Here is a 24,056-nt window from a genome sequence, read left to right as displayed (position 1 = left end):
ATCTTCATCCTATGATGTGAACAGTTCCTCCTGTTGATGACAAACCTCTGACAGGATCTGCTTGAGGAGCTTTTTCATGTGCAGCTCTCTGAGCTCAGGGCTGAGCTGCTGTTTCATCTTTAAGAGCTGCTGCCTCCTCGCCGGACTTGTTCTCCTCTTCTTCTCCTAATGACACCATTTCTGCTTCATATAAAATTCAATAAAGATGCTGACATGTATCTGTAGCAACAACATCATTGAATCTAGAACAACTGGAGCCAAACCAGTGGCTCTGCTGGGATCACTGGTGAGCCAACACCTCCTTGTTGATGCAGATTTCAGGGCTTCCTTTTGCTCCTCCGTTATAACTGTTCTCTCTTCTCAACACATGATGACACAAAGGAATCAGCAGTGACAAAGATGATGCTGAAGAGAAGCACACACTTCACACATATAACAGACCAGTGCAGTTACACACACCTCTGCTCGACATCAGGCCTCAAACAAAGACACAAAACACTAACTTGACTCTAAACAGAAGAAACGAGCAGCTGTTTCTGTTCTGTGCTTATTTATATTTGACACACATGCTTCTCTTTGTGCAAACACACATCGCACTATAAGGGTAACCTCGCACACAATGATTGGACAGCACAGTGATGATGCTGGGAGATCCTATACGCAGCAACACAGAAACACTGAGAACTTTAAACAATGATGGAAAGTGTTATAAATGACTTGTTGGCCTCTGATCTGTCACAAACAGCTGAAACGTGTCTCTCATGAGTCACATGAAGGTTTTTGACAGAAAGGACAAAAAGTAGCTGCAGTCAGTTTGTGTCATTTTTATATTTATTCATCTGGGAGAAAAATCTGAGGGACATTAAAATGTGTTTTCAACAGAGACAAGAACATGAATATAACAGAACAGGTAAATGAACATGTTTCAAGTAAACAGCTGGACTGATCAGGTCCAAACACAGAGTGATAAACTTGTCAAACAGCTGTCATATCTTTATATAGAAGCTCTTTATAAATGCTGCTCACTGCAGTCTGTTTACTAATAATGTCAAAGTGTTAGAAACACAGAAACATCAGAATGGTCTTTGTTCACAGAAACCTGTCTGGGATCCTTTGTTGTTCTTTTGATGCAGAGTTACATTATAAATATAAAGAGTTATTTCAGAGTCTCATCAGTTTTCCTGCATGTCTTTATTTAACACATCAGCAGGGCTGAAGCTCTCATGTTAAACACACACTGATCTATGGACACGTTCATGTGTTTCTAACAGAACCAGGCTGTTATCAGCCTGCACTAACATTATGTCACACACACTGAATGTAACAGTGACAGTTTACATCATCACACAATCAGCTGTGATTGTTTCACTGTCATCAAACGAGTCAACAGGAAGTAGAATCAATAGAAACCAATCATTTACTGACAGCATGTCTGATGGAAATAAGTGCAGATTATGTATGAAGTCTAACTGCACACAGTAACTGTGTTACAATAAGGACTTAACAGCGCCCTCTGCTGGAGTGTTTCAGTACTGCGTTAACTAGAATACACCACCTCCTCCTCACACCACCTGCTACAGCTCTACTCTTCTATGACTACAGTCATCCACAGCACTGATGTGAGGTCACATGGTTCATATGTAAGGAGCACAGCTGACCTCAGGTCAGTTTAATGACTGTGAGCAGCAGCTGTGTTATTGTCACTGTGACAGGGAGACACTCTCAGACACAGCGCTCATGTCAGCTTGTTCTCATGCAGGAGGATCAGGAGCTCCATGTTTGTCTTTCTGTTTGAATCATGATGTGTTTGTGCCATCAGAGTCTGTCATGAGTACTCAGGGTTTCACAGCAGCTCTTCTGGATGCTGACGAGGACTCCAACCTCATGTTTCACCTCTCTGAGCTTCTGATGTCTGTGAACACTCGTGTTTCTTCTCTGGGCTCATCTGGACAAAAACACCTTTCTGTGTTTGGCTGCAGCCTCATTCTGACTGACAGGAAGTGTGTTATCCATGAGCTGCACTTCTGTGAGGAAGTTTCCTGCTGTGTTTCCTGTCTGTGGACAAACACGAGTGTTCCAGCTGAGGACTTGCTTCCTTCCACCTGTCCATACAGGACATCACGCTGTCTGCAGCTCTGTAAATGCAGCTCCAGGTCCTTCCACGTGCTGCTCTGTATTTGTGCAGTTTGTAGTGTGTCCTGGGAAACGTAGCACACATGGTGTTCTTCTGCTGTTTCCTCCTTTCACTGAGTGTGAAACACTGACGCTGTGCTGTTGTTCACAGAGGGGAGCTGATTCTAGCTGCAGCTGGACTCTGTCATCTAACTGAATGTGTTGGTGCTGATCACGGGGCTCTGAGGGGGGAGCAGCAGGAGGACTCTGGATGCTGACGTCAGTGTATCTGTGGAAGCTCCCACAGCGTGTCTGTCATTCAATATTGTGCTGTATATTGTATCTATGCAAAGATGAACAGACTGTGTGTTCACTGGTCTCTGTGCTGCAGCTCTGATGTCATCATCACTCCCTCCTCCACCCTCAGCAGTCCCAGCATGCTGCTGTGGTGCACCCCACCCTCACTCTACACCTGAGCCACAGACCACACCCTCCACCTCAATATACACCACAGTTTTCTCTGCTGTGGAAATGAGATCAGGAGGAAATCATCATTATTATTATTTAATAAACGCTCACATTAATGTGGGCTTATTTGTTTCATATTAGAAACATTAGTTGAGTGTTTTTAGTATAAAATGGTCAAAGTCCCTCTTTTTGCTCCTCCCCTCACCTGTGGATGGGCGGTGCTGTTACCGTGGTGACAGCTTGGATGTGTTTCAGTCCTGCCTGGTTATCACTGCAGGAATCTTTCACATTTATTACAGGTAATAACTCTGATTTTTCTGTGTATTATGAACCAAATGTATCCTGATACACACAGAGATGGATGAGCAGAGGTTGTTTTTGCAGTTTATGTAGTTACTATGGACTTAATGCATACATATTATTAAAATTAGGGCTATAACAGTTGTATTGATGTATAGCAACGTGAAATGCTCCCACAAATGGCTCCACAGCATGTAAAAATATAACAAAAGCTCTGGCGGACTTGGTTCTGTGGTCAGTCTTAAAGGGTGAAGTTAAACTCTGTAATCTTCACTGTGTCACAGAGTTCAGTGAGTCCCATTATTCACAGTATCAATCAGATCATCAGAGAACAGCTGATCAGCAATCAGTGGTGCCAACAGCGCCTCCTGTGGTGAGAGGATGCAATAATGCAATGTAGCATTTTTCCACTCAACACTTGCAGTCATGGAAACTGTCTGTTGGATCTGTGTGACGTTGCTTTCTTGGTTAGAGTTCCTCACAAATGTCCAGATGATTCTTCTAATGAGGCGTCGACCATGTTTGCAGCTCTTTGGAAGAAAACGTCGCCCTTTGCCATCCTTACTTTTCTTTGACTTCTTCAAATGCAGCTGAACTCCAGCTGGTATTTTCTTGGACTTTGCAGCTGTTTCTGGTCATCAGTTCATTCCTGCAAACCTCTGAAGCTGAACAACAATGATGCTGCATTGCTGGCTGATCCCAAAAGGTTGATTCTGTTCATCTGGACGTTTTCAGAAACGTTTGCTCACTGATCAGGTGACTTCTTCAGTCTCAGCTGACTGCAGCTTTACAAGCTTACAAACAGCACATTTGCACAATGACTGAAAGCAGCAGCACCTGATATATATGATACTAATATAATACATATACATATATAATCCATACTAATGATGAAGGAACTGAGCTCACAGTCCATTGTTCATTCAGTGAACTACTCAGTTTATTTTGGGCCTCAGAAATGCTCACTCTGTTTGTACATCACTGTCAGCAATAGACTCATTCTGCTGTGTGGACAGGAACACATGTGACATCACTTCCTGTTTGTTTGTGACTGAAGAGGAAGAAGTTTACAAGGAATCATTTAGAAGAGTTTCAAACATCAACTGATTGAATCCATGAATCCGAAAACGTGTTTGTGAGTGAAAGAGACAGACATGTACAGACTGAACTATCTGTTCAACAGTCAGAGTGTTTCTGTAACAGGAGACACTCTTTACACTCCACTCAGCACAGGGACACTGAGGCACCAGGAGACCAGACATAAAACCCAGGATAAAGAGTTTGAGTGAATGTGGTGTTGAAGGTGTGGAGGTGGATCAGAGTGTCAGAGGAGACTCTGTAGAAGGACAGAGTGCCAGCAGGACAGTCCACATACACTGCTGCTCTGTTAGAGACAGAGGAGGAGGAGGAGGAGGAGATGGATGTTAGTCTGTTATTGTGCCAGACAGACTGAGGACCATCATCAGAGCACCACAGACTCCAGGACTGATCATTTCCTCCAAACACACAGTCAGCACTGACTCCTTTCCTTCTGATGCTTCTGTAACTCACTGATATAAAAACGTCTCCTCTCCACTCGACCTCCCAGTAACAGCGACCAGTCAGACCATTTCTACACAGCAGCTGAAGATAAACATCAAATCTGTCTGGATGATCAGGATATGACTGAACCTCCTTCACACATGTCACCTTCCTGTTGTTGTCAGACAGTTGGAGCTTTGTGTTCACTGTGTTTGTGTCGATTGTGAGTTGACAGGAATCTGATGGAGAGAACAAACACAATCCAGCTGCAGTTATTGATCCATCATCTGTTCATTGATTGACACTTTGATGATGACTCCTGACATGATGAAGATGGTTGAATGTGTGCTGCTTTGTTTTCATGAATCCCATTAAAAACACACTTACACTTCCTCAGACCTGGTCTCAACCATCGGACTCCAGCAGGCTCCACCCTGAAAGGAGGAGGGGGGTCAGAGCAGCACAGTCAGCATGCACACATGGACATTACATGGCTCTCACACACACACTGTTACACACTGAGCTCAAAGCTCGGCTCCACTGTTTTATTCAAAGAAATCTACATTTATTTATCAGCACATTTAAAAACAGCTTGAGCCAAAGTGCTGCACAGAGTAGAGAGAAAATAGGAAACATACACAGTAATGACTATAAAGACTGGTCAGGATTGAAAGCTACAGAGTACAAATGTGTTTCCAACCGGCTTTTAAAAATGTCCAGTGTTGGTGACGACCTGATGTGAAGGGCGACTGTTCCAGAGTTTGGCTGCAGCCATCGATAAAGCTCACCTCTGTTTTTACGTCTAGTTCTGGTCAGAAGCTGCTTATCTGCAGACCTGAGGGCTCCACTTGGATTCTTTTGTTAAAGAGAGATAAGATGGAGCCAATCCATTCACAGATTTAAAGACAACCAGATCTGGAAGTGGATTCTACCACGTACTGGTAACCAGTGGAAAAAGCTGGTGATGGGTCGTCTAGCACAGACCCACCGCTGGAAGCAGACAATTGATGAGGGAGAGAACTGTGACAGCGCCGTTCCTTCACTTGACCTCAGTCGCTCTCGTCTGCTCCCTCGTAACACTGCTCTTTATTGAGCTTACATGAATATGCACAAGTTCATTATGACGTCTTACACAGGTATGAACAAAGAGTACCAGTCTGTGCATAGTGTGTGTGTGTGTGTGTGTGTGTCTGTGTGTGTCTGTGTGTGTGTGCGTGTGTGTGCGTGTCTGTGTGTGTCTGTGTGCGTGTGTGTGTGTGTGTGTTTGCGTGTGCGTCTGCGTGTCTGTGTGTGTGTGTGTGTGCGTGCGTGCGCGCGCGTGTGCGCGCGTGTGTGTGTCTGTCTGTCTGTCTGTGTGTGTGTGCGTGCGTGCGTGTGTGTGCGTGCGTGTGTCTGTGTGTCTGTCTGTGTGTGCGTGTGTCTGTGTGTGTGTGTGTGTGTGTGTGTCTGTGTGTGTGTCTGTGTGTGTGTGTCTGTGTGTCTGTCTGTGTGTGCGTGTGTCTGTGTGTCTGTCTGTGTGTGCGTGTGTCTGTGTGTGTGTGTGTGTGCGTGTGTCTGTGTGTCTGTCTGTGTGTGCGTGTGTCTGTGTGTCTGTCTGTGTGTGCGTGTGTCTGTGTGTGTGTGTGTGTGTGTGTGTGTGTCTGTGTGTGTGTCTGTGTGTGTGTGTGTGTGTGTGTGCGTGCGTGTGTCTGTGTGTCTGTCTGTGTGTGTGTGTGTCTGTGTGTGTGTGCGTGTGTGTGTGTGTGCGCGTGTCTGTGTGTCTCTCTGTGTCGGATCCACAGGAAACAACAAGATCTTATTAACATGGTTTTCAATGTGTCTCCTTCCAAAAAGTCCAACCAATGAACAAATGTGTGTATTTGTGGAGGCCGAACAAAAGCATGACACATTTCTCTGTTTCTATAAACTGGAGTCAAACACAAACATGAAGAGTTTCACTGACAGACTCCAAAATGCCCCCACAGTGGATCAAAGGGAAATCCTACAGTGTGGCCAGAGACTCTTAATGGCTCCAACATCAACACATCCACAATGTTGGATCCAGTTCTGCCTCACAGAGTTACTAAGACACACCCTCTGCCAGCATCACAACAGCTCCACCTGCTTCACCTGCCTCCTCAGCATCTGTACACCTGAAGAGAAAAGAAAGGCTCCAACAGCTCAAATCTACAAAGGATTCATGAAGTTTCATCCAACAATAACATGTTTGCCTTCCACAGTGTGCTGTTAGACACCACTGTACCTCTGCCATTTCAAAAAGAGCAGCTTGGGAACATTTTGGCTCCAAACACTTTGTGTTTAAGTTCTTTGTTTTCTTTGTGAAGCCGACAACATCTGGAGCTTTGTGACTCATAGAAACATCATTTTGTTCTTTAGATGACAGCAGATTGGGACTGAATAATCAATCACTATCAAACCAATAAAGACAAACATGCTGATTTTACAGGAACTTTGTTGGAGAAGCTGCAAAGACATGAAACTGGTGGAGATCCCAAACCAGTTGATAGTGCTGGTTATTCCAAATAAAGCTGTTTCCCTTTGAGATGAAATGACTTTCTGTCCTGATATATAATAAAGATGTTGTTGTTTTTGAGCCCCTGTATTAAAAGTAGTTTAAAGTCAGCTTGAGTTTGATGTCTTTATGTCAAAGCTGCTCATGATGTTGAGCTGCTGATGGAATAAAAACAATATAAAAGCATGTAGTCCAGACTTAAATGTAGCCTGTTGTTAGCTGAGGTCCACACACAGTGTTTGACAGTGTAAAGTGTGTGAAAGGGCTGCTGGTGGAGCTCACTAGGATGAGCAGGTGACCACGAGGTGGAGAGCAGCTGGCCTGGCTTTGACCCGGGCCACGCCCCCTTTCTCTCTGCTTTGCTGTCACTTATCTTCACTGCTCTGTCCAATAAAGCTGAAAAAGGCCCCGAATCAAAGAAATCTGCTGCAGCCTCTGAAATGTCTTCTGTTTCCTTCCCGACGGCTTTTTCACCGTCAGCCCATCAGACAGTCCAGCAGCATTTATGATGATGTCATGATGTTGAAGAGGCTGCTACGGTGGCCTCCCATGACCCCCAGCCTCATCACAGCTGAGATGCAGACATTTGAAAACATTCAGCAGACAACTGAATAACAGTCCAACACAACAGTCTGTGTGCAGACACACACTGACCTTTCATAGAGTCAAACACAGCTGGTTGAGTCATTTCTCTGTGAGTCTAAAGTGAATCTAGTATTTGAAAGTCCACTTCCTGTATTTGTTGTTGAAGACTTCTTCAGCTTCTTCTCAAGGACATCAGCTGCTTGTTTGGCAGCAGAGGCAGTTAAGAAGCTTCCTGAAAAACACTGAACAGTGAGTTCACTGTGGCATATGACAGATTCAGCTTTCTGTGTGCAAATGTGTCTGTGTCGACCTTTCAAATGCTGTTGAATCCAAAACATCAGCGGCTCCTCGGCTGCTCACTTCATGCACTTCTGTCTGTGTGACAGTCCAATGACATCACAGCTGTTTCCAGCCCCAGTGTCTCAGGACTGGACACCTTTAAACATGTCGAGGATCAAACAGCGTCCAGCTAAACACACATGAAACTATCAGAGCTGACAATCATTCCAATAACATCTAATGGTTCATGTATGTAGACACAGGACTACAAGGAAATGGCTCTCAGCATCTGGCTGTGGGAACACATGAGTCCCTGTTTGTGTTCAGATTGTGTGCATGTTTTAGACGTGTGTCACATGTAGAAACACAACAATCCCACAATGACACACAGATGTGTTTGACACAGCTGTGCAGCTGTAAGTTGTTTCTAATGATTCATTGAAGCTCTTCTAACATTCTGGAGACGATCAGTACATGAATCTGTTCAACACGACAACAATTTGACTTCAGTGTGAACGTTTGCCATTAAATAACCTTCTTCATCCAGCTGACAGCATCTTCATCCTATGATGTGAACAGTTCCTCCTGTTGATGACAAACCTCTGACAGGATCTGCTTGAGGAGCTTTTTCATGTGCAGCTCTCTGAGCTCAGGGCTGAGCTGCTGTTTCATCTTTAAGAGCTGCTGCCTCCTCGCCGGACTTGTTCTCCTCTTCTTCTCCTAATGACACCATTTCTGCTTCATATAAAATTCAATAAAGATGCTGACATGTATCTGTAGCAACAACATCATTGAATCTAGAACAACTGGAGCCAAACCAGTGGCTCTGCTGGGATCACTGGTGAGCCAACACTTCCTTGTTGATGCAGATTTCAGGGCTTCCTTTTGCTCCTCCGTTATAACTGTTCTCTCTTCTCAACACATGATGACACAAAGGAATCAGCAGTGACAAAGATGATGCTGAAGAGAAGCACACACTTCACACATATAACAGACCAGTGCAGTTACACACACCTCTGCTCGACATCAGGCCTCAAACAAAGACACAAAACACTAACTTGACTCTAAACAGAAGAAACGAGCAGCTGTTTCTGTTCTGTGCTTATTTATATTTGACACACATGCTTCTCTTTGTGCAAACACACATCGCACTATAAGGGTAACCTCGCACACAATGATTGGACAGCACAGTGATGATGCTGGGAGATCCTATACGCAGCAACACAGAAACACTGAGAACTTTAAACAATGATGGAAAGTGTTATAAATGACTTGTTGGCCTCTGATCTGTCACAAACAGCTGAAACGTGTCTCTCATGAGTCACATGAAGGTTTTTGACAGAAAGGACAAAAAGTAGCTGCAGTCAGTTTGTGTCATTTTTATATTTATTCATCTGGGAGAAAAATCTGAGGGACATTAAAATGTGTTTTCAACAGAGACAAGAACATGAATATAACAGAACAGGTAAATGAACATGTTTCAAGTAAACAGCTGGACTGATCAGGTCCAAACACAGAGTGATAAACTTGTCAAACAGCTGTCATATCTTTATATAGAAGCTCTTTATAAATGCTGCTCACTGCAGTCTGTTTACTAATAATGTCAAAGTGTTAGAAACACAGAAACATCAGAATGGTCTTTGTTCACAGAAACCTATCTGGGATCCTTTGTTGTTCTTTTGATGCAGAGTTACATTATAAATATAAAGAGTTATTTCAGAGTCTCATCAGTTTTCCTGCATGTCTTTATTTAACACATCAGCAGGGCTGAAGCTCTCATGTTAAACACACACTGATCTATGGACACGTTCATGTGTTTCTAACAGAACCAGGCTGTTATCAGCCTGCACTAACATTATGTCACACACACTGAATGTAACAGTGACAGTTTACATCATCACACAATCAGCTGTGATTGTTTCACTGTCATCAAACGAGTCAACAGGAAGTAGAATCAATAGAAACCAATCATTTACTGACAGCATGTCTGATGGAAATAAGTGCAGATTATGTATGAAGTCTAACTGCACACAGTAACTGTGTTACAATAAGGACTTAACAGCGCCCTCTGCTGGAGTGTTTCAGTACTGCGTTAACTAGAATACACCACCTCCTCCTCACACCACCTGCTACAGCTCTACTCTTCTATGACTACAGTCATCCACAGCACTGATGTGAGGTCACATGGTTCATATGTAAGGAGCACAGCTGACCTCAGGTCAGTTTAATGACTGTGAGCAGCAGCTGTGTTATTGTCACTGTGACAGGGAGACACTCTCAGACACAGCGCTCATGTCAGCTTGTTCTCATGCAGGAGGATCAGGAGCTCCATGTTTGTCTTTCTGTTTGAATCATGATGTGTTTGTGCCATCAGAGTCTGTCATGAGTACTCAGGGTTTCACAGCAGCTCTTCTGGATGCTGACGAGGACTCCAACCTCATGTTTCACCTCTCTGAGCTTCTGATGTCTGTGAACACTCGTGTTTCTTCTCTGGGCTCATCTGGACAAAAACACCTTTCTGTGTTTGGCTGCAGCCTCATTCTGACTGACAGGAAGTGTGTTATCCATGAGCTGCACTTCTGTGAGGAAGTTTCCTGCTGTGTTTCCTGTCTGTGGACAAACACGAGTGTTCCAGCTGAGGACTTGCTTCCTTCCACCTGTCCATACAGGACATCACGCTGTCTGCAGCTCTGTAAATGCAGCTCCAGGTCCTTCCACGTGCTGCTCTGTATTTGTGCAGTTTGTAGTGTGTCCTGGGAAACGTAGCACACATGGTGTTCTTCTGCTGTTTCCTCCTTTCACTGAGTGTGAAACACTGACGCTGTGCTGTTGTTCACAGAGGGGAGCTGATTCTAGCTGCAGCTGGACTCTGTCATCTAACTGAATGTGTTGGTGCTGATCACGGGGCTCTGAGGGGGGAGCAGCAGGAGGACTCTGGATGCTGACGTCAGTGTATCTGTGGAAGCTCCCACAGCGTGTCTGTCATTCAATATTGTGCTGTATATTGTATCTATGCAAAGATGAACAGACTGTGTGTTCACTGGTCTCTGTGCTGCAGCTCTGATGTCATCATCACTCCCTCCTCCACCCTCAGCAGTCCCAGCATGCTGCTGTGGTGCACCCCACCCTCACTCTACACCTGAGCCACAGACCACACCCTCCACCTCAATATACACCACAGTTTTCTCTGCTGTGGAAATGAGATCAGGAGGAAATCATCATTATTATTATTTAATAAACGCTCACATTAATGTGGGCTTATTTGTTTCATATTAGAAACATTAGTTGAGTGTTTTTAGTATAAAATGGTCAAAGTCCCTCTTTTTGCTCCTCCCCTCACCTGTGGATGGGCGGTGCTGTTACCGTGGTGACAGCTTGGATGTGTTTCAGTCCTGCCTGGTTATCACTGCAGGAATCTTTCACATTTATTACAGGTAATAACTCTGATTTTTCTGTGTATTATGAACCAAATGTATCCTGATACACACAGAGATGGATGAGCAGAGGTTGTTTTTGCAGTTTATGTAGTTACTATGGACTTAATGCATACATATTATTAAAATTAGGGCTATAACAGTTGTATTGATGTATAGCAACTTGAAATGCTCCCACAAATGGCTCCACAGCATGTAAAAATATAACAAAAGCTCTGGCGGACTTGGTTCTGTGGTCAGTCTTAAAGGGTGAAGTTAAACTCTGTAATCTTCACTGTGTCACAGAGTTCAGTGAGTCCCGTTATTCACAGTATCAATCAGATCATCAGAGAACAGCTGATCAGCAATCAGTGGTGCCAACAGCGCCTCCTGTGGTGAGAGGATGCAATAATGCAATGTAGCATTTTTCCACTCAACACTTGCAGTCATGGAAACTGTCTGTTGGATCTGTGTGACGTTGCTTTCTTGGTTAGAGTTCCTCACAAATGTCCAGATGATTCTTCTAATGAGGCGTCGACCATGTTTGCAGCTCTTTGGAAGAAAACGTCGCCCTTTGCCATCCTTACTTTTCTTTGACTTCTTCAAATGCAGCTGAACTCCAGCTGGTATTTTCTTGGACTTTGCAGCTGTTTCTGGTCATCAGTTCATTCCTGCAAACCTCTGAAGCTGAACAACAATGATGCTGCATTGCTGGCTGATCCCAAAAGGTTGATTCTGTTCATCTGGACGTTTTCAGAAACGTTTGCTCACTGATCAGGTGACTTCTTCAGTCTCAGCTGACTGCAGCTTTACAAGCTTACAAACAGCACATTTGCACAATGACTGAAAGCAGCAGCACCTGATATATATGATACTAATATAATACATATACATATATAATCCATACTAATGATGAAGGAACTGAGCTCACAGTCCATTGTTCATTCAGTGAACTACTCAGTTTATTTTGGGCCTCAGAAATGCTCACTCTGTTTGTACATCACTGTCAGCAATAGACTCATTCTGCTGTGTGGACAGGAACACATGTGACATCACTTCCTGTTTGTTTGTGACTGAAGAGGAAGAAGTTTACAAGGAATCATTTAGAAGAGTTTCAAACATCAACTGATTGAATCCATGAATCTGAAAACGTGTTTGTGAGTGAAAGAGACAGACATGTACAGACTGAACTATCTGTTCAACAGTCAGAGTGTTTCTGTAACAGGAGACACTCTTTACACTCCACTCAGCACAGGGACACTGAGGCACCAGGAGACCAGTCTAACCTAAACCCAGGATAAAGAGTTTGAGTGAATGTGGTGTTGAAGGTGTGGAGGTGGATCAGAGTGTCAGAGGAGACTCTGTAGAAGGACAGAGTGCCAGCAGGACAGTCCACATACACTGCTGCTCTGTTAGAGACAGAGGAGGAGGAGGAGGAGGAGGAGATGGATGTTCGACTCTTATTGTGCCAGACAGACTGAGGACCATCATCAGAGCAGCACAGACTCCAGGACTGATCATTGTATCCAAACAAACAGTCAGCACTGACTCCTTTCCTTCTGATGCTTCTGTAACTCACTGATATAAAAACGTCTCCTCTCCACTCGACCTCCCAGTAACAGCGACCAGTCAGACCATTTCTACACAGCAGCTGAGGATGAACATCAAATCTGTCTGGATGATCAGGATATGACTGAACCTCCTTCACACGTGTCACCTTCCTGTTGTTGTCAGACAGTTGGAGCTTTGTGTTCACTGTGTTTGTGTCGATTGTGAGTTGACAGGAATCTGATGGAGAGAACAAACACAATCCAGCTGCAGTTATTGATCCATCATCTGTTCATTGATTGACACTTTGATGATGACTCCTGACATGATGAAGATGGTTGAATGTGTGCTGCTTTGTTTTCATGAATCCCATTAAAAACACACTTACACTTCCTCAGACCTGGTCTCAACCATCGGACTCCAGCAGGCTCCACCCTGAAAGGAGGAGGGGGGTCAGAGCAGCACAGTCAGCATGCACACATGGACATTACATGGCTCTCACACACACACTGTTACACACTGAGCTCAAAGCTCGGCTCCACTGTTTTATTCAAAGAAATCTACATTTATTTATCAGCACATTTAAAAACAGCTTGAGCCAAAGTGCTGCACAGAGTAGAGAGAAAATAGGAAACATACACAGTAATGACTATAAAGACTGGTCAGGATTGAAAGCTACAGAGTACAAATGTGTTTCCAACCGGCTTTTAAAAATGTCCAGTGTTGGTGACGACCTGATGTGAAGGGCGACTGTTCCAGAGTTTGGCTGCAGCCATCGATAAAGCTCACCTCTGTTTTTACGTCTAGTTCTGGTCAGAAGCTGCTTATCTGCAGACCTGAGGGCTCCACTTGGATTCTTTTGTTAAAGAGAGATAAGATGGAGCCAATCCATTCACAGATTTAAAGACAACCAGATCTGGAAGTGGATTCTACCACGTACTGGTAACCAGTGGAAAAAGCTGGTGATGGGTCGTCTAGCACAGACCCACCGCTGGAAGCAGACAATTGATGAGGGAGAGAACTGTGACAGCGCCGTTCCTTCACTTGACCTCAGTCGCTCTCGTCTGCTCCCTCGTAACACTGCTCTTTATTGAGCTTACATGAATATGCACAAGTTCATTATGACGTCTTACACAGGTATGAACAAAGAGTACCAGTCTGTGCATAGTGTGTGTGTGTGTGTGTGTGTGTGTGTGTGTGTGTGTGTGTGTGTGTGTGTGTGTGTGTGTTCCAGATGTGACCCTGTGACCCCAAAGCTGGTGCTAAGAGTCCAGCGGTCCCCCTAACAAAGGGCTCTTATACTTAACCAGACACAGAGTAGGTGTCCTCCTACACCAGGGGTCTCAAACTCGCGGCCCGCGGGCCAATTGCGGCCCGCAGGACGATAGTTTTTGGCCCCACCTTAATATGAAAATGTAATGTTAGTTTGATAATGTATGACACTTTACAGTGTTGTGGGCGGAGCTGAATTAACCCACCAATCAGGGTGGGATATGGATCTCAGGGGACACCAGCCGGGCTTGATGCAAGCAGGGAAACATTTCTCAATGAGTCAAAGTTCCAGCAGCGTTGCCCTGGAGTGTTTCTTTCTTTCTGTGCCTGGCTGGCTTCCTCCTTTCTATTGGGCAAACGCCGACATTCGCCCCAGCGCGCTGCGTTCACAACACTTCAAAAAAAGTTGTTTTTTTAAGTTGCTGCCCAGCGGGACATTATACGTATATAGATTTATACACACGTCAGTGGGATTTAAAGTTATTTTTCCACAGAGAGAGATCTCATATTAACTCTCACAGTGATGCGTAGGCGGCGGGATAAAAGAAAAGTCATGAACTCAATGCAGCCCAATTTAGTCTGCAGTCACATAGCGACACCTGTTCATCGGCAACAACAGTCCCCGGTAACCCAGACTAATTATAGGGTCGCACCGTAATTTGTGGCTCGATGTTTTTATTTGCATCACTGCGTTTGCATTGCAGCAAACATGAACATTACATATATTTCAATATAATGTAAAAGCAGTCAAAACAACTAACATCAGAAACAGCTGATGTTATTTGTTATATGTCACGGTGTCATTTCCGCTTCTTTCTCCTGTAACAACAGGCCGGCGCCGTGAGCAGTCGCCTTTTTTGCGCTCGCTATCCCTGCACTTTCTACCATCTGCAAACGCCATGGTGTTCGTGTCGTCATGAAAGACATGAACATCGAGCGTAAACACAAAGGAGACTGCTACCGGCTTTTTATCTGCCGATCGCCGTGCTACGGTTGCAAGAAAAAGAAGCAGAAATGACGTTCTCTACGCGTTGAGACGTTCCCCGTCCGTCGGCTAAACGCTTGATTGAAACTTCAATGCGACAGTGACACCAAGTAGAATTATAAATGTCACATAGCCCCAAACATGTCTTTTTCAAAGCCTGCGGTGAAGAGAAAGGTTGGTGATGAGCACCGACAATTTCAGGAAAAGTGGGAAATGCAATATTTCTTTGTTGAGCACAGGGGCACCCCGACCTGTCTTATTTGCACAGAGAAAGTTGCGCTGCACAAGGAATACAATTTGAAACGTCATTACACAACTAGACATGCTGAGCTGGATGCAAAATACCAGGGAGACGAGAGAGCGAACCGGGTTGCCAGTCTTAAAACAGATCTACTGAGGCAGCAAGATTTCTCCAAGAAAGCAACCAATGAGAATAATGCAGCAGTCAGAGCCACGTGGTTAGTGAGATGATTGCTAAAGCAGGGAAGCCATTCACAGAAGGTGGATTTGTCTAAAAGTGCATATTGCAGGCTGCAAATATAGTCTGTCCGGGAAAGAAAGGTCAGTTTAGCAACATCAGCCTTTCTGCCAACACCGCAGCAGATCGCATTTCTGACCTGTCAAGTGACATTTATGACCAACTGTGTGAGAAAGCCAAATGTTTCAGTGTATACTCAGTCGCTCTTGATGAGACCACAGACGTCACCGACACTGCCCAGCTCCCAATGTATGTCCGTGGTGTTGATGACAGTTTTGAAGTGATGGAGGAGCTGCTCACAGTAATTCCAATGCATGGCCAGACCACCGCTCAGCAGATATTTACAAGCTGTGTGATGCCATTGAGAATGTTGGTTTGCCATGGAAGAGGTTTGTTGGAATAACAACAGATGGAGCGCCATCAATGACAGGGAGGAAACATGGACTGGTGGCACAAAACAAACTGGAAGAGGAAGGCGTGGAGGAGGCCATTGCTCTGCACTGCATCATCCATCAGCAGGTCCTTTGCAGCAAATGCCTGAAGTTTGACAATGTGATGTCTATTGTTGTGAAATGCATCAACCAAATCAGATCCAGGGGCTTAAAGCACCGAAGGTTCTGTGCTTTTTTAGAGGAAATGGAGTCAGAATATGGGGATGTGCTCGACTTCACTGAGGTACGTTGGCTCAGCAGGGGAAATGTATTAAAGAGACTTTTTGAGTTGAGAGCAGAAGTGAAGCCTTCACGGAGAAGGATGGAGTTAGTGTTCCTGTGCTAACTGATCCCAAATGGCTCATGGACTCAGCTTTTCTTGTTGATATGACACATGAGCTTAATGTACTGAACAAGACGTTACAAGGCCAGGGGCAACTTGTCAGTGCTGCCTATGACAACGTGAGAGCATTCTCCACAAAACTGGCGCTCTGGAAAGCTCAGCTCTCTCAGACAAACCTTTGCCATTTCCCAGCATGCAAAGCACTCGTGGATGCAGGCACACCATTCAGTGCTGATGAGTATGTTGATGTCATTTTGAGGCTACAGGAGGAATTTGATCACAGACTTGCTGACTTCAAGACACACAGAGCCACCTTTCACATTTTTGCGGACCCCTTCTCCTTTGATGTGCAAGATGCCCCTTCTGTGCTTCAAATGGAGCTCATTGAGCTGCAGTGCAACTCTGAACTCAAAGCAAAGTTCAGGGAGGTGAGTGGAAAAGCAGACAAGCTTGGACAATTTTTGAGAGAATTGAGCCCTAGTTTCCCTCGGCTTTCCCGAATGTTCAAGCGGACCATGTGCCTTTTTGGTAGCACATACTTGTGCCAAAGGCTCTTCTCCACTTTGAACTTCAATAAGTCCAAGTACAGGTCCAGACTTACGGATGATCATCTTCAAGACATACTGAGGGTCGCAACTGCTTCCTTCCTCCCTTTTTTAACCATGCCTTTATTGTGGAAAACCTTTCCTTATAACAATATGAGCAGCTAATGCTAATTTGATGTGAATTAGCATTATATTAGTGAGGAGTTAATGTTAAGTAGGCTACCATTAGCAGCTAAAGCTAATTTGAGGTGAATAAGCATTAGTAGCTTATGCTAATACCCTTTTCTCTTGTGTTATAATGATGTGAGACGTTAATGCTAAATAGGCTTCCATGAGTGACTCCTTTCCCTTGCATTATAAAGATGTAAAGAGTTTATGCTAAGTAAGCTGCCATTAGCAGCTAATGCCAATACTGTTTTCCCTTTCTTTATACAACTTGAGCAGCTATTGCTAAGAAGGCCACTTTTCTCTGCTAAGGATTTGTGTGACCATGATGGAAACTCTGATAAGCTAATGCTGCTAAGCTAATGCTGTTTATGGGCCCTGTTAGAATCAATATTTCAATCTCATTCTGTTGTTTGAGAACAATAACAGAAAAATGTGCACTTGAGAACAAATTTATTGTGAATTCAGCTGTGAATGTACAGTTTGTCATTATTTAAGCTTCCATTTCCAAATGTTAGCTGACACTTTATTAGGTACACTGGTATCTATATCAGGTACACCTGTGACCTAAATGTTCCCGCAAACAGACTCCTTGGAGACCCCTACATAAATATCCATGAACTATCCAGCTAGACTAGTGTGTCTGTCCCTGAAAATATTCCTGCATGTGTGATTGTTCATGTGTCATCTGCCCGAAACAAACAGGAAGTGAGTGAAAGACACAGGAAATGTTTCCAGCTCTTCCTCCTCTATCAGATTTTCTCTCCATACCTGAGAGTGTCCAGTCTCCAGCCTGGATCCTTCAGTCCAGCCGAGAGCAGCTTCATTCCTGAGTAACCTGGATGATTGTAGCTCAGGTCCAGCTCTCTCAGATGGGAGGGGTTGGAGCTCAGAGCTGAGGCCAGAGAAGTACAGCCTTCCTCTGTGATCAGACAGCCTGACAGACTGCAGACACACAAAACAACAATCTATCTGTCAACAGTTGTTTTCTCTTTGTCACAATAACATCTATCCATTTACATCCATCCATTGTAACTTTATTTATAAGTGACAATACCCAACAGACAACAACAGTCATCTGAAGCTGTTTAACAGTGTAAGGTAACCGCCTCCACTGTGAGCAGCACTTGGTGATGGTGGGAAGAAGAACTCCCTTTGACACAAAGATCCTCCCAGTGAAAACAGGCTCCAGGAGGAGCATCTACCATGACTGGTTGCAGGGTGAGGGGAAAGAGAAGAGATGAGCTCAGAGAGACAAGAACAAAACAGAGAGACAAAAGTTAAGGACATGCAGTAGTGACATATAAAAGCATCAGGAGTGAAAAGAGGGGAGAAGAAAGCAGAGCATCATGGGAAGTCCACCAACAGCCTGAGCCTATAGCAGCATAACTAAGGGATGGTTCAGGGTCACCTGATCCAGCTCGAACTATAAGCTTTATCAAAAAGGAAAGTTTGAAGCTGATCTTCAAAGTAGAGAGGGTGTCTGTCTCCTGAACTCAAACTGGGAGCTGCTTCCACACCCAGTCCAACATAGCCAGGCTTTCTTTGCTGCTTTGACAAAACCTCAAATCCCAGTCAGAGATGATGAGCATCATCACAGTGATGATCATTTCTCTGTAACCCAGGCTTCCTGCTTCAGGATCTGTGCACGCTCACAGAACAAGGAGACCTTTAAACATCATTTCACTAAATGGATGGACTGAGCTCAGCCTACAGATGAACTGGTGCCAGAGATCATAAAGAACATCAAACAGTCAAATTCAACACTTTTAATGGAAATATGAGATTAATGCTGCAGACAATCATGAACCTGCTGAATTCATGAACATCAAGAATGCAGCGAGTGGTAAAATAAAGATCTGACCTCAGTGTGCTCAGTGTTCCTGTCTATTCCTAACATATTCCTAACATGATAGCTGCACTTTAGAGCTCTAAAACTGGAACTGACACATGTTTAAACTCTACATGTTACTCAGTACATTCAGTTCTGACACTCGCCCACAGTCCAACAAAGGAAACATGGAGATCACATCAGTTTGTCACCAAAGTCTAAATTTTAGGGCAACTTAACCTGTTATTATCTCGTTAACTCATTAACTGATTAACGTCAGCAATTATTTTAATCAGTTTTTAAAATCATGATTATTGTGAAAGTGCTCACTGGCTCTGAATATAACAGCCATGGGTCACAGGAGGGATGTTGATCAGTGCTGGCTTGAGATGGGCGTCATTATGCGTCTCAGCCAATGGGAGCATTGAGGGTGGGCCTAATACTACTGCAGCGCTCACATGACCCAGGACAGAAAGAAAGGGGCGGGGACAGAAACATGGAGACAGGTGCAGATCTTTGACATGTTCATTTTAAACTGTTCCAGGAGGCAGTGTTGATACAACTAAAGTTATCTGTTGTTGAAGAAGTCGGTCTGAGGAACGTTCTTAGGATCAACAAATGACGGCATGTATGAGCCTCAAGACGCAGCATCACAAGAAGAACACATGAGCTGTAGAAAAAGGAGAGACTACGAAAGCCACGGTGTTACAACATGAACCAGCTGTTGGTCTCTCTGGAGACTACTGGACGTGGCTGTGTAACCATGGTTACCTGGGAGTTACAGAAACGTGCAGAACATGTGATTCATGTTGCACAGCAGTGGGACATTTGAAATAAAGTCAGCACACTCAGTACAGATAGTGCATCAAATATGATGCTGCTGCCAGACGTCTGCCTTTGAACACGTCCCTGCATCGCGCACAACACCAAGGTTGCCATGGCAATCACAGCTGACAGGGACAAAGTGCACAGCTGGAAGCCTGCAGGTATATTTAACATGATGTATTTCTCAGTGTCCTGTCTGTGTGTGAGAGACAAACAGCCTCTGTATGTGTGTGTAAATACAGCATGAATATGTAGAGGACATGTTTGTGGATATAAGTAAATGAAAGCTCTGCGTCATTTGAATCTTCTTGTTTCTGTTGCAGGTCTGTGACTGAACTTCTGGGAGGAGAAACGTTGGTTTCATGCTCTGTGATTCTGTGTTTTGTCATCTCTCTCAGGTGATGGAGAGCTCAGATGATGACCCCGCCTACGTGGTCAAATTCAAGTCTACATTCAGAACAGACCTGGAGACACGCAAGCAAAATGCCAACATTGTATATGTGAAAACTGCTGCTGGAGCCAGATTCAAGGAGCTCAAGTGTTTACCCAGATCTTACTGAACTTACTGCAGGAACAGAGGGTTGTTGGAGGGAAACCTGTGGAAGCAACAACATCCGAGCCACCAGAGAAGAAGTTGGCCCTGTTGGTGCTTCATCAGAGTGTGAACAGGAGGAAGACTCAGCTGAGAACAGTGTGGTGGATACAGAGCAGAGCCCACCATCAGTACAGAGGCCTGTCCATTAGAGTGCTGCTCCAACATGCAGCACATGTACTTGGCCACAGCTGCAACATCTGTACCTGTGAAAGCTTCTTCTCTGTTGCTGCTCATATTGTGCAGAAGAAGAGAGTTTCTTTATCATCAGAAAATGTCAATGAGCTTGTGAGTCCTAGCAGCTGGCTCGGTGCAGAGGAGGAAGAACATGTCAGTCAGAGGAAGATAAATGCAGTTCATGTTGTCAACTCAACCTGGACTGTTGAAAGAGTTTTTCTTTGTCTGGTTTCTGACTGAGATTCTCCAAAGGAAATCCAGCACAAACACACACTTCACACACTCAAAGTCCTGCACAGTAAATGAGCTGATGAGCGTTTGTGCTGCTGCCTGATAACAGAACAATAGTTCTGCTGCTTCCTGTTCTGCAAACACACATTTATAAATGTTCACTTGCTGTTGATCAAAGGTATGTTGGTGGCTCTGGACGCTGAGGGAACTTTGTAAAAAACTAGATCAAATGTTAACGTCCTGGCAGAGGCAAAGAACTTTGATTTGATATTTGATTAGATTCATGTTTCAGCTCAGACTGACAGAAATATTTGAACTGCTGCTGTGTTAAAGGGAACACTGCTGTTAGAAAGCACCTGATCTGTTTCTGCACACTGAATGTTGCACTTCTCATACTGCAGTACTATTAAAATAAGTACACAATACACTACTTTTGAACTCATGATTGAATGTTGCTGTAACAAAGCCATTAATGTGATTCAAAGTGTTCATGGTTTCCCAGCACAACAAATGATTGCACAAGTGTGACTGATCCACTTTCTAATGTGTGTGTATCCCACACTGTGTGCCACTGTGTCACAGGTGAGTCTGTGTGTCCAGGTTCTATGAGGACAACAGGATATAGTGACTGAGTCCAGCAGCTTAAAGTCTGACTCCATCCTCCATTTAAATAACTCACAGCAACAACTGAATAGCTTTGCCTTTGTGTAGCTGACACTTCATTTTAATGTCCTTCTATTCTGGTTCATCTGGTCTCAGTTTCTATAAGCACACAGGTTTCATCAGGGACTCTATGACCTCAGTGATCTTTGCTGGGCCTTAATGCTCTGAACAAAGCTGAACATCACAAGACTAAATAGAAATGAATCAGTCTTTCATTTCTCACTGCTGTTTGACTTCAGCTCTCAATGTCCCACCATAACCCATGGAAAGAATTACTGTCCATCCAGGCTCCTGAACATGAAGCTGAAGAAGGTGGAGTATTGTGAGGGCTGATGGAGATGATGATGAGGAATCCAGGAGCAGTGGGTGGATGGCAGCATCAGCATGAAGGACCAGTGTGAGAACACATCATCATCCACAAAGAAAACCAGTCTGAGTGTCTGACGCTCTTGTTAGAAAGACGCAGTCCCAGCAGTTAGCTTGTCTGCTAGTTAGCTGAGAGCTAACTCACTTGTACATTGAATACCAAACTGTGTAAACCAGGGGTGTCAAACATATGGCCCGTGGGCCAAATCCAGCCCTTGACATAATTTCATATGTCAAATATTGATGAATTTTCAGGCTTGCTGATAATCAATGTGAGCACGGCTGAGATGTTATTCTGATGAGCAAACCATGTGGCCAAACACTTTAAGAGACAGACTGGGATCATACCATTATGTGAAAGAGGACATGTCCCATAGACAGCAAGGGTAGTGGTAGAGACCAGTACACAGAGAAATGGGAGCTGTACTGAAATGCAAGCGTGTCAGGAAAGAGTGAAAAGGCAAAATGAGCAGCATCTGGCTGCATTTCAGTGATATTGGAGACCACAAAGCTGAGTGCAACATTTATACAGGAGATATACAGGAGACGCTGAGAGTAGAACTGATAAAATTAGGAGCTGGCTAAAGTGAGACCCATTTTTATTTCCACCCATTTTCCACTGTGGAGGACAAAAGGTTTCAAACTGGTCCAGGTCTTAAACCTCACGTGTTCTTCCTAATAGCAGTAAATGGATAGAAATAAGGCTTTTATGAAAACACTGAATAAAACTTGCTGCCTTTAAAAAGACTAAATGTACAGTTCAGTATTGAATACTACATAAAATAAACTATATATAAAGTGTGTCTGAATGGCAGAGATGCAGAAATATGTGCATGTAGCACAGAGCCACGGCTCAGTGTCTGAATGAGTCTCACAGACCTGAATGTGCTGTTGAAGCCATTTATAATTATAACGTACTTCTTTACTCGTTTGATCTGCTCCTTACCACAAGCCACCAGACGTAGAAGGTTTTGGACTTTTAACTATATTTTCTGAAGTTTTACAACTTTTCTTACTGTTAAAAACCTCGTTATGGCCATTCATGCTGTACAAAGTAATTAGACATGTGTGGTATCTACAGAAACGTCAGAATCTCAGCTAAAAGTTCACAAAACCATCTCAACAACCACCAAACAGCTGAAACAGCAGGTGAACAGATCACACAAAAAAGATGTAAACACAAATCCCCCTGATCATCTGTTTTTTAAACATGAAGTGTAGTTTTGGACGTTCATTTACTGCTGGTTCAGTGAATTTTGGTTGGACAGTGATGAAACCTGCAGCCTCAGAATCTGTGAGAAGTCTGCTTTCAGCACGCAACAGCATTGTTGTGTTGTGTGCTGTGGATCCACCTCTGCAAACTCATCACTGTTTCACCATCATGTTTCTACACTGAACAAAAATATAAACGCAACACCTTTGTTACTGCACCCATTCCCCATGGGATGGACGTAGAGACCTAAAATTCATTCCAGATACACAATATAACCATCCCTCCCAAACAGTGGTCACAAATCAGTCCAAATGTGTGGTAGTGGGCACATCTGCTATATTGAGATAATCCATCCCACCTCACAGGTGTGCCACATCAGGATGCTGATCTGACATCATGAGTAGTGCACAGGTGTACCTCAGACTGCCCACAACAAAAGGCCACCCTGGAATGTGCAGTTTTTTGCGTTATTGGGGGTCTGGGGACCCAGAACCGGTCAGTATCTTGTGTGACCACCATTTGCCTCATGCAGTGCAACACATCGTCGCATGGAGTCTATCAGATTGTCAATTGTGGCCTGTGGAATGTTGGTCCACTCCACTTCAATGGCTGTGCGAGGTTGTTGGATATTCGTGGGAACTGGTACACGCTGTCGTATACGCCGGTCAAGCACATCCCGAACATGCTCAATGGGTGACATGTCCGGTGAGTATGCTCTCAATTTTAGGTCTCTACGTCCATCCCATGGGGAATGGGAGCAGTAACAAAGGTGTTGCATTTATATTTTTGTTGAGTGTACTTAGACAATAACAAAGGAAGCAGTTCCCAGGAACTACTTCCTGTCTTGTTAACATAAGAGTATGTTGCCCTTCAAAACACCTCCACTTCTCCTCTTATTAGAGGACTGCCTTATTATTAATCTGCTAATTCTGTCAGTTGATGAAAGAAAAATGCTTGATCTCACCTGAGAGTTTCCAGTGTACAGTGTGGACTCTTCAGTCCTTCAGACAGAAGCTTCACGCCTGAATCCTTCAGGTTGATGTTACTCAGGTCCAGCTGTCTCAGATTAGAGGTCTGAGAGCTGAGACCTGAGGCCAGAGCTTCACAGCTTCTCTCTGACAGGTCACAGTGACTCAGTCTGAAAAATAACAGATAAACAATTACAAAAATAAAACACTTATGTTGAAGCGTAATGAGATAC

General features: G+C 44.1%; 1 protein-coding gene and 1 long non-coding RNA gene across 3 annotated transcripts in view; both read right to left on the bottom strand.

Annotated features, from left to right (window-relative positions):
• LOC309702532 overlaps positions 1-4,850 on the bottom strand; it is a 31,417-nt gene extending 26,567 nt beyond the window's left edge. The window contains exons 1-2 of one of the 2 annotated variants that reach the window (XR_014275595.1): positions 4,789-4,850; positions 4,098-4,640 (exon numbers count right to left, since the gene is read on the bottom strand). This is a non-coding gene — a long non-coding RNA (uncharacterized lncRNA). Of the gene's footprint in view, positions 1-3,795; positions 4,641-4,788 lie in introns of those variants that run through there. The other variant, XR_014275596.1, reaches the window with a different exon arrangement.
• Positions 4,851-12,127: 7,277 nt separating this feature from the next.
• Positions 12,128-24,056, bottom strand: part of LOC309702303 (stonustoxin subunit alpha-like) — a 54,398-nt gene continuing 42,469 nt past the window's right edge. Inside the window, exons 2-5 of the mRNA XM_082526930.1 lie at positions 23,820-23,993; positions 17,729-17,902; positions 13,127-13,173; positions 12,128-12,978 (exon numbers count right to left, since the gene is read on the bottom strand). Of these exons, the coding sequence (XP_082383056.1) occupies positions 12,437-12,978; positions 13,127-13,173; positions 17,729-17,784 (645 nt within the window). The 5' untranslated portion in view covers positions 17,785-17,902; positions 23,820-23,993 and the 3' untranslated portion in view covers positions 12,128-12,436. The remainder of the gene's footprint in view (positions 12,979-13,126; positions 13,174-17,728; positions 17,903-23,819; positions 23,994-24,056) is intronic.

The sequence above is a fragment of the Aulonocara stuartgranti genome, assembly GCF_965226115.1.
Source record: "Aulonocara stuartgranti genome assembly, chromosome: 3".
In the NCBI taxonomy this organism is placed as follows: Eukaryota; Metazoa; Chordata; class Actinopteri; order Cichliformes; family Cichlidae; genus Aulonocara; species Aulonocara stuartgranti.
Note: the sequence above shows the minus strand (reverse complement) of the source record. Positions and strands in the feature narration are given on the sequence as shown.